Source organism: Myotis davidii, unplaced genomic scaffold (assembly GCF_000327345.1).
Source record: "Myotis davidii unplaced genomic scaffold, ASM32734v1 scaffold1286, whole genome shotgun sequence".
Taxonomy (NCBI): domain Eukaryota; kingdom Metazoa; phylum Chordata; class Mammalia; order Chiroptera; family Vespertilionidae; genus Myotis; species Myotis davidii.
In genome coordinates, this window is record NW_006296619.1 from 284,245 (window position 1) to 295,065 (window position 10,821).

At 45.6% G+C, this 10,821-nt stretch overlaps 1 protein-coding gene across 5 annotated transcripts; it reads left to right on the plus strand.

Annotated features, from left to right (window-relative positions):
• The first annotated feature begins 808 nt into the window (after positions 1-808).
• Positions 809-3,982, plus strand: CLP1 (cleavage and polyadenylation factor I subunit 1). 5 transcript variants are annotated; one of them, XM_015569351.1, is made up of 4 exons: positions 809-942; positions 1,067-1,138; positions 1,877-2,504; positions 2,886-3,982. In XM_015569351.1, the coding sequence occupies exons 3-4, from the start codon at positions 1,899-1,901 to the stop codon at positions 3,555-3,557; spliced, it is 1,278 nt and encodes a 425-aa protein (XP_015424837.1). In that variant the 5' UTR covers positions 809-942; positions 1,067-1,138; positions 1,877-1,898; the 3' UTR covers positions 3,558-3,982. The 5 variants fall into 5 exon arrangements, with proteins under 5 accessions (XP_015424837.1, XP_015424838.1, XP_006772128.1 ...); XM_015569352.1 differs by having other exon boundaries at positions 809-929; positions 1,067-1,179; XM_006772065.2 differs by having other exon boundaries at positions 809-929.
• The last annotated feature ends 6,839 nt before the right edge of the window (positions 3,983-10,821 follow it).

Consider the following 10,821-nt stretch of genomic DNA (forward strand, 5'->3'; position numbering starts at 1 on the left):
GTGATGCACACAGGGCAGCACTCCATGAGAAATATTCTGAGCCAAAATGAAATATAATTGGAATCTGATAGAAAAGTAAAACTGAAAGAGGGAAGTTCTTAATAAGACACACATTTAGCACGTGTCTCTTGAGACAGAATTTTTAATAGTAAACCGTCTTTAGGTTTCCCAGTACGAAGTTGAGAACAGTGTTTTGAAATAACAGCAACTTCTGTTTACTAAGCGCCAATTAGGGGCCAGGCAGTTTATTTCACATCAGGAACTTGTCCAGTGGTTGCTGGTGAGTATAGTGGCAGGTCTGGAATTCCAATGCTGGTCTCTTGGGGACCAAAGCCAGACACTTGGATCATGTCCAAAGGTGCAACTCAGCTGCTGACTTGGGAGCATCATCTCTTTGCTAGGCATTGCTGTACTGGGATGCAGAGAGAAGATGCCTAGGCCAGCAGGCTATCTTGGGACCTAGACAGTGAGTCTCCCTCCATCCCCGCCGCACTTCCCCTTCTCCTTCCCCCTCCCGGGCAGCGGATGAGCGAGAACAGGGTGGCGAGTCCGCAACCGCTACACTCGGGCAACTCTTGGCCCCTCGGTCGGTCCGGGCCGCGCGGGGGCGTAACCGACACTCCTTCCGGATTAAGTCAGCAGGCGAACAATGACCGTCGCTGCTCCGCCCACCTTTTGCGTCACACTCAAAACAGTCCTGCAACTACAACTCCCAGAAGGCCGGGCGGCTGCGCGAGCTCAACGGCACCCAGCCGTTTCCGCACAACTACATATCCCAAGGGGCATCGCGCGACCGCGTCTCCTCCACTGCGCAAGTGCAGAACCGCTCGTGTTTCCGGCGTGGGTCCGGGCGAGCCCGGCTGTAGTTGGGCTTCGGGTCCTGCCCGGCAGGGCTTCTCGGTTTACCGTTGCGGGTAGTGGCTGTGCAGGTAAGATAATAAGGTCAGGAAGGCAACCGTCGCCTCCTTGGGATCTGGGCGGATTTCTTATCTGGGTCAGATGCGGGACCTAGAGCTGCGGTCTGGTATCGGAAATAACTTCCTGATTATTTCTTGGCGTTTTCTAGTTTACGAAGTGCTGTTTTCCTCCAACAATCCCTGCTGGCTGGTCCCCAGAACAACACTTTGTGTGAGGAAGTGTAAGTGCCTCCGTTGGCAGCTGAGGAAAAGTATCAGAGAGGTCAACTGACTTGTTTGAAGACACTACTAGACGTTGCTGAGCGGGATATTGAAATGTTGCTTTCTTTTTTTTTTTAAAGTCCAGTATTGCTATTCTCTGGTTTGCGTTCGGATTCTTGTTGACTAAGAGGGTTGGGGAGTGGGCACCTGTTGCCTTCTCTGGAGTATCCCTATGGAATGATGAAGGGAGCGATGAGGTGATGCGATCAAGTGTTCTGTCAAACTGTAGATATGTTTTTTTAAAAAAAATATTTTTATTGATTTCAGAGAGGAAGAGAGAGATAGAAACATCAATGATGAGGGGGAGTCATTGATCGGCTGCCTCCTGCACGCTCCCTACTGAGGATTGAGCCCGGAACCCAGGCATGTGCTCTTGGCTGGAGTCGAACCTGGGACCCTGCAGGCCCCAGGGCAACGCTCTATCCACGGAGCCGAACCGGCTAGGGCTATCATTTTATTCTGCTGTCTCAGTCATGTATTCGCTCGGTGTATGTACAGAGGTGCCTGTGGGTTATCAAGCCCTATCCTGGGTACTGGAGATACAGCAGGAAACAACAATGCCCAACCTTAGTGGGGTAGACAGATGGTGATCAGAGATAAGGAGAAAAATAAAGCAGGGTCAGGGGAAACATTCATTGGAGGATTTTGAACAGAGTTCTAACTTGTATTTAGATCTGACATTTAAATTTGTGTACTAGGCACAGCAGCTACACAGAAAAGATGGGCGAGGAGACCAATGATGACAAGAAGCCAACAACTAAATTTGAACTAGAGCGAGAAACGGAACTTCGCTTTGAGGTGGAAGCGTCTCAGTCAGTTCAGTTGGAGCTGCTGGCTGGCATGGCAGAAGTCTTTGGCACAGAGCTGACCCGGAACAAGAAGTTCACCTTTGATGCTGGTGCCAAGGTAGCTGTTTTCACTTGGCACGGCTGTTCGGTACAGCTGAGTGGCCGCACGGAGGTGGCTTATGTCTCCAAGGACACCCCTATGTTGCTTTACCTCAACACTCATACAGCGTTGGAGCAGATGCGGAGGCAGGCGGAGAAGGAAGAAGAGCGAGGCCCCCGGGTGATGGTAGTGGGCCCCACCGATGTGGGCAAATCCACAGTGTGCCGCCTGCTGCTCAACTACGCAGTGCGTTTGGGCCGCCGTCCCACTTACGTGGAGCTGGATGTGGGCCAGGGCTCTGTGTCTATCCCTGGTACCATGGGGGCCCTCTACATTGAGCGGCCGGCAAATGTTGAACAAGGATTCTCCATCCAGGCCCCTCTGGTGTATCATTTTGGCTCCACCACTCCTGGCACCAACATCAAGCTTTATAATAAGGTCAGAGCCAAGGTGGGATGGAGGGGAGGGTTGCTATCAGGGTAGGAAGCTGTGCAAAAGTTTGCTAGTTAAAACTCTAGCCATCTCTTTGCTCCCTCTCCACTGGTATTATTCCCATATGATTTCAGAAAAGACAGTTTCAAATGTAAGTCAATCTCAGATTATTAAATGTTTCTGTGGACCTATTAAGTTATTTACTAAATTCCCATTTAGGAGTCAGAAGAAGCAACATAAAAATTAAATCCATGTTATGGGGTCAAAACTATAGCCATTAAAAATGTTTTTCTTGTACCTAATAGTACTTATTCTAAAGAGGGACAGAATAATTATAGGTTCGTTCATTTTTTGTGTTTTTTTCCTCACCTTGGTTGTCTTTCGCAGATTACATCTCGTCTCGCAGATGTGTTCAACCAAAGGTGTGAAGTGAACCGAAGGGCTTCTGTGAGTGGCTGTGTCATTAACACCTGTGGCTGGGTCAAGGGCTCTGGTTACCAGGCCCTGGTGCATGCAGCTTCAGCCTTTGAGGTAGATGTGGTTGTGGTTCTGGATCAAGAACGACTTTACAATGAACTGAAACGGGACTTGCCTCACTTCGTGCGTACTGTGCTGCTCCCTAAATCAGGGGGTGTGGTGGAGCGCTCCAAGGATTTCCGGCGGGAATGTAGGGATGAGCGTATCCGTGAGTATTTCTATGGATTCCGGGGCTGTTTTTATCCCCATGCCTTCAATGTCAAATTTTCAGATGTGAAAATCTACAAAGTTGGGGCACCCACCATTCCAGACTCCTGTTTGCCTTTGGGCATGTCTCAGGAGGACAATCAGCTGAAGCTAGTACCTGTCACCCCTGGCCGAGATATGGCGCACCACCTCCTGAGTGTCTGCACCACTGAGGGCACGGAGGAGAACCTCTCTGAGACCAGTGTGGCCGGTTTCATCGTGGTGACCAGTGTGGACCTGGAGCATCAGGTGTTTACCGTTCTCTCTCCAGCCCCCCGTCCACTGCCCAAGAACTTCCTTCTCATCATGGATATCCGGTTCATGGATCTTAAATAGAGATCAGGGAGTCTTGCTGCCTGGGGCATGGAGCTCTGTGGCCATCACAGAGACAGACAGGCTGAAGAGGGAGTCTTTTGAGGCCAGGCTGACCAGTAAATGGTGGACTAGTAAAAAGCATATATTCTACCTCTTAAAACAGGTGGTGGTAACTTAACTACTAATCTTGAACCAAAAGGAAAACCATGAGACTAATTGGTTTCTTAGATCACCTAAGGTGCCACTTCAAATTCTCTAAGGCCTTGGAGAATCCCATTTCTTTAACCAGTTACTGTGTGGACTCATTTTTTTAAAAAAATCACTGCTTTATATGCTACATATAGTACTTGTTACCTTATTTTTCCAGGATGTACAAGTGTATTAGAAGGACTCTTTACAATAAAATTCAAACTTGGAAAAAATTTTAATAAATATTTTTGCCATATCACCGAAGTTGGTATAATTTTTTTTAATTTTGTTTTTCTCCTGGTGCATGAAATTCGTGCACATTAAAAGGGAATTAATTAGAGGAAATATTTTAATATTGCTATTTGCCTTTTCTCTATAATAGAAGTGTCAGAGATGAAAAAAAATTACTAAAACGTATATGAAAATCTCCCTCCTGTCAGTCGGGCATGCTGCGGGACCCAGTCAAGTCCTGCCCACCCATGTGCACCCCGAAATTGCGCAAGACCCAGACCTGGCTCCCTGCACCCCTGTCAAGCCCCGCAGAGCGGGGGGCCCAGCCACAGGTCCCCCGGCCCTGCCCCGGCGCCAGGGCGGGAGGTGCAGCCTCAGGTCCCTCTGCACTGGGGTAGGGAATGCAGCCTCAGGTCCCCTGGCCCCAGTGTGAGGGGGCAAGGGCGTGATGACCATTTGCATATTAGCTCTTTATTATATAGGATTATTAAAATGATTTATTGCTGAATGCTTAGAAAAGAGGAAAAGAGCCCACCTATAAGCTAAGCAGGTAAATAGATGCTAACTCTGTTCTCGGTGCAGAGGGGTAACTATGAGGAACCAAAGAGGCTAGTGATAAACTTGGGATGAGATTTCAGATCTAATAACTTCCCAGAGATCATTTTCTCCCAGCTGCAACTATCTTTCCTATTGTTTGTTTGCTTGGAGTCAGAATCTAAGTCAAAGTGGAAATTGAACTTTCAGGTAGTAAGAAGCCGGGAAAGCCCATTCTCTGATCTGCAAATGCTTGGTGGTCCTAGTTTGGACTTGGATTACTGAATAAGTATCTGATGCCCTTCATCTGTTCATTGTTTCCACAAGTATTTATTGAGCACCTACTGTTTGCCAGGAACCATTCTAGATGGGAAACAAGATAAAGTCTTATGAAGCTTACATTATAGAATAAACACAAAGGTCAGTGCTATTCAAAGACTTAAAATTGGGTGCTACAGGACAGTGACAGAGAGGCTACTTTAGAATGGGGTGGTCAGGAAAGGCCTCTCCTGAGTTAACTGAATGGCACATGGCTAGTGTGGCTCAGTGGTTGAGAGTTGACTCATGCAACAAGAGATCGCTGGTTGATTCCTGGTCAGGGCACATGCCTAGTTTTCAGGGTCGATTCCCCAGCAGGGGATGTGCAAAAGGCAGCCTATCAATGTTGATGCATTGCTGTTTCTATCTCTCCTCCCTCTCTAAAATCAATAAAAACATTTAAAAAGTTATTTTAAAAAAGAGTAGCCAAAACCGGTTTGGCTCAGTGGATAGAGCGTCGGCCTGCGGACTGAAAGGTTCCAGGTTCAATTCCGGTCAAGGGCATGTACCTGGGTTGCGGGCACATCCCCAGTGGGAGATGTGCAGGAGGCAGCTGATCGATGTTTCTCTCTCATCAATGTTTCTAACTCTCTATCTCTCTCCCTTCCTCTCTGTAAAAAATCAATAAAATATATTTTTTAAAAAAAAGAGTATATGATATATTAAAAAAAAAAGACTTGAATGGCTATGTAAAATTTGGCCAAAATCCTGGTGGAGGGAACAGTGGAAAAAGCTCAATGTGTTTGGTGAAGGAAAGGTCTGCTTGGCTGGAGTATAGTGAATCAAGGGGAGCGAGGGGGGAGGGAGCAGCAAAGACAAGATAATCTAGGGCTTTTGTAATCCCAGAGTAGTGGGAAACAGTGGGTGAGGACGTGTATCTTAGTCCCTTGGGACTGCTATAACAAATACTACAATCTAGGTAGCTTACAAATATTAGAAACCTCACAGTTCTAAAGTCCCAGATCCAGGCACCAGCATGGTTGTGTTCTGATAGAGGCTCTCTTCCAGGTTGCTAACTGCCAGCTTCTAGTCTAGCCGGTGTCCTCATGTACTGGAAGGGGTAAGGGAGCTCTATGGAGGCTCTTTATGCATGACCTGAGCACCTCTCAGAAGCCCCACTCCTAGTACAGTCATCTTTGGGGGTTAGGGTTTCAATACAGACAGTCCTCGGGTTACGTCAGACTGGACATACGTCATTTTGTGGTTATGTCGCCATCTCCCATTTATTTATATAAAAAAATAGTTCCGTAATTTTGACGTATATACATGTGTGCTTTATATTTTTTATTATTTACCACACGTAAAGGTCAGGAATTGTTATCTTTTAAATTTATTTTACTGTTTCACTTCATTACTTCTGGTATGTGCTCCATGTGAGTGATGTTGGTGCTTATGTAGGTGGGATACAACTCGTGGCGAAAATCGCGTTACATCACGCTGTAGGAGTGGATCTCTGACATAACCCGAGAACCTACTGTATATGAATTTAGGGGGACAGACATTCATACCATAGCAGATAATTAAACAGGAATGATCTGAGTTACATTTTGAAAAGATCATTGCTGTGTGGAAAATGGATTAAAGAGGCAAGAGTAGAGAAGCAAGGACACATGTTAATTTCAATGTGATAATTGATGGAGAATTAAAAGTATGGCAGCAAAGGTGGAGTTGTTGAGTAGATTGTCTGGGGATATTCTGGATGTAAAGTTGATAGGCTTGCTGATGGGAGCCATAAGGAAAAGAAACTGGAATCAGGTGATTCCAGCCCAGGCAGTATGGTGTTGACCTAAGAACCAGGAGGTCATGGTTGGATTCCTGGGCACATGCTGGGGTTCTGGGCCCCATCCCCAGTAGTAGGGGGTGTACAGGAGGCAGCCAGTTAAGGATTCTCATCATTGATGATTCTATCCCTCTCTCCCTCTCCCTTATTATATATATGATAATTCCTACATTTTTCACTTGAGCAACTTTGGCTATGAGATTGGGGAAACTCAGAGGGGGTAAGGGAATATTGAGTTTTACTTTGGCACTGTTAAATTTGGGCTGTTACTCATCCATATGGAGATGTCACACAGACAGCTGGAAACATGAATCTGGAGGGTTAGGGCTGAAGGTTCATGGGAGCTATTGTCCTGTAGAAGGCATTTAAAGCAGTGGTATTGGATGAAGTCGCTTAAAGACTGGAAATCAGAAGGCAGATGGACTTTCAGGGTACTTCAAACATAAGAGTTGAAGTATAATGGGAGCTACTAGCAAAGGAGTCTTGACTATGATCTGGAGGCATGGATTTCAGCAAGAATGTTGAAGAGTATAGTCTTGGAATGGTGGGGATAAAAGTCCTATTGGAATATACTGATATATAATCTGAATAAATATGCTAACAACTATAGACAACTCTTCCAAGAAGCTTGCTAAGGAAGGGAGTGGCAACGATATGGAGTCAAGGGAGAGTTATTAGTTTTTTTTGTTGTTGTTTTGTTTTTAGATAGAATGCCTCTCAGCATAATAGACTCAAGAGGGAGAGAATTTAATGATGGACATGGTATGTTCTTGACACTATCCTATTTTTTCTGTATGTTTTTCATTTTTAAAATAAAATGTCAAAGGAACAATTCAGAAGAAGTTGCAGAAGTGAAGGGGAGAAACTGTCTTTTAACACAAGTGGAGGCATTTCATAAGGACAGGAGGGAAGGTGGCAGTATTTAAATAGAGAGAGACTAGAGGCCCAGCGCTCGAAATTGTGTGGGACCCAGAGTCCCTCCTGCTGCCACCGAGGGACCCATCAATGCACTGCCTGGTGACTGGTTGTTTGGTCAATCCGGCCACTGGCTTTTTATAATATAGATGGTTAGTGATAAAAGATAGGTCATTTCTCTCTAATTGAATCTAAACCCCAGGGTAGCATTTTGTTCTTATCTGCCTTTTTTGTTTGTTTGTTTTTGTTTTGTTTTTTTCCCTTTTCATTAGGTTATTTATTCACTTGATTTTTAGATTCACTTGTTGATAGATGTGTATTTGTTGTTCATGTTGTCTGCCTTTTTATTTACCGGTGAGTTGAATTAAAAATGACCCTGTGGTTTGCCATCTATAGTAATGAGGGAATACAAGTGAAGATTATTTGAAAAAGTATAGGTAAACTATACTAGAAACACTATATTTCTTTTGTTTTACATCTATCTTTATTTTTGAAAGTATTACAAATGTCCTCTCTCCTCCCCTTCCAGTGACCCTCCCTCATGCCTTCACCACATTCTTGTCTGTGTTCGTGGGTTGTATATATGCATATAAGTTCTTTAGTTAACATGTTAAGCGTCCAGCCTATTTTGTCTTCCGGACAGAAAGTATAGTGTCTGTATAGTCACTGGTGACTGGGCTTTTAACGTGTTAATCTCTTCCCACCCTACCCTCTACCGCCACCCTTGCTGGAAGCCGGTCCACTCTTGCTGCTTGACACAGTCGCTGCAGGGAAGAAACATCTGCACAGCTTATGTTTCAAGGAACCTGGCGTATATGACATATGTTTGCTCCCCCTCTTAGTGCTATGTGTTTTAAACAGGACCACCTCCCTGAGAAAGGCGTTTCCCCAGGTGAGGATTTTTTATTTATTAAATAATAAATAAAATATATTTATTATTTAATAAATCAGTGAAACCCCTAGTGGTACAGAAATACCATGTACTACTTACAGTGACCTGGGAATAGCCCTTGTAATGGAACACAGAGATTAACCTAGACAAGATTAAAATCAACAGAACTAGATAGAGACAGGATTTTTGGCTAAGGTCAGACAAGAAACAAGGAACTGTAGAAGGTTACCCAAAACATACCATGATGTAATTATAGAGTCATGCTTATAGGATTAAATAGTATAAATATAGATGTAACAGGATAATGAGAGGAGAACCCAACCATGATGAACTGATGGCTGCCTCCGTCCACACCTTTGGGAACCCCTGGACCAGCTGGGGATGGACCCCAACACACCCTCCTCTGAGATTCGTCAGTCTATTCCATGCTTCTGTATCTCTGGGTTTATTGTGTTCATTAGATTCCACAGATGAGTGAGAACATGTGATACTTGTCTTTTTCTGACTAGCTTTTTTGCTTAGCATAATACTCTCCAGGTCCCTCCATGCTGTCTCAAAGAGTAAGAAATCCTTCTATTTTATAGTGCTGGGTCCAACCCCAGCAGGTCCAGGGGTCCCCAAAGGTGTGGACGGAGTCAGCGAAGAAGGAATGACACGGAGACAGCGTTCAGTTGATCAGCAGCCTTGCCAGGATCTCTAGCCACAATCTCCAGCCAAGTTTTGTGTCCATGTTCTCTTGCTAGGTTCTCCAGCCAGGTTCTGTCGCCAGGTTCTGTCTAGGTTCTCCAACCAAGTTCTGTGGCCAGGTTCTGTCCAGGATCTTTTGCCATGTTCTCTCCAGCGAAGTTCTTCTGGAGTTCCCCAGCGAATTTGGGGAAATGAGAAGTTTTAAAATCCAAGAAAATAGGCAATAGAAAAAAATGAAATTGATTTCTTCCTAAGGAAACGAACCAACCTGACAGAAAAGCCTCTATAAATAAAAAAAAATACACTATCCAGTAATAACTTTACTTCCATAGGGTCAAAAGATACAATTTGAAGATACAATTAAAAATATTTTTATTCATGCCCTGACCGGTTTGGCTCAGTGGATGGAGCGTCAGCCTGCGGACTCAGGGGCCCCAGGTTCGATTCCGGTCAAGGGCATGTACCTTGGTTGAGGGCACATCCCCAGTGGGGAGTGTGCAGGAGGCAGCTGATCGATGTTTCTCTCTCATCGATGTTTCTAACTATCCCTCTCCTTCTTCTCTGTAAAAAATCAATAAAATATATTTTAAAAATATTTTTATTAATTTCAGAGAGGAAGAGGTAGAAACATCCCTGTTGAGAGAGAACCATTGATTGGCAGCCTCCTGCACGCCCCCCACTGGGGATTGAGCCCACAACCTTGGCATGTGCCCCTGACCAGAATGGAACCCAGGACCTTTCAGTCCGCAGGCCTACATTCCGTTCTACCCACTGAGCTAAACTGGGTGATATAATTTTTTAATACACACTGTCACTAAAAGGAGAGCCCTCCGAAATGTGTGGCAATAAAAGATGGATTGGAGCCCTTAGCAAGGAATAAACCGGAACTTGATGTATCTAGTATATGCCAGGTCAGATAAGGACCTAGACTAGATCCCAGAAAACAGAAGGTAGACCTTTCTCCTTGCTACCTAGTGCTGAAGTGTAAAACCACGGTTACAGCAGCAGCATTGGACACAAGCGCAAGGGCAGACCGCAAGATTGAGAATTACACTTTATAGATGAGGGCCCTTGGCTTCGGAAGTGGCTGGTGGAGCACTTTTGTTTTTAAAGAGTGTTATGTAACAGCGAGAGGGGCTTTCAGAAGAGAAATGGCCTCGAACTAAATGAGAATCCTTGGCCTTACAGCAGTGTGAGGCTAATTAAGGCCAGGCGTGGCGCAGGTTTTCTAGGGAACTTTTTCCTCCCAGCGAGGCGAGGGATGCGGCGCCCACTCCTGTGCTGCAGTGAGAAACGGAGGTAATTAGAGTCAAGAGCAGGCCCGCACTCGGGGGGAGGCCGCCCCCTCCTCAAAGGGCGCGCCCTCCACGCGCCTCCTTCCTCTTGATGCCCCGCGTCTGGCTGGAGCTGCGCCCCTCACGGGCTCTCCCAGTCCCGGCGCCCCCTCCATGCGGGACCGGCAGCCCCAGACCATTCCGTTCTCCTGGGATTCTGCTGATACCAGGAAACCCGCTGGACCGAGAACTGCTTCATCAATCAGTGGTTCTCAACCGTCCTGATGCCGCGACCCTTAAATACAGTTCCTCGTGTTGTGGTGACCCCCAACCATAAAATTATTTTCGTTGCTACTTCATAACTGTAATTTTGCTACTGTTATGAATCGTAAATACCTGATATGCTATATGTGTTTTCCGATGGTCGCGACCCACAGGTTGAGAATCGCATCGCTGATAGGTGGT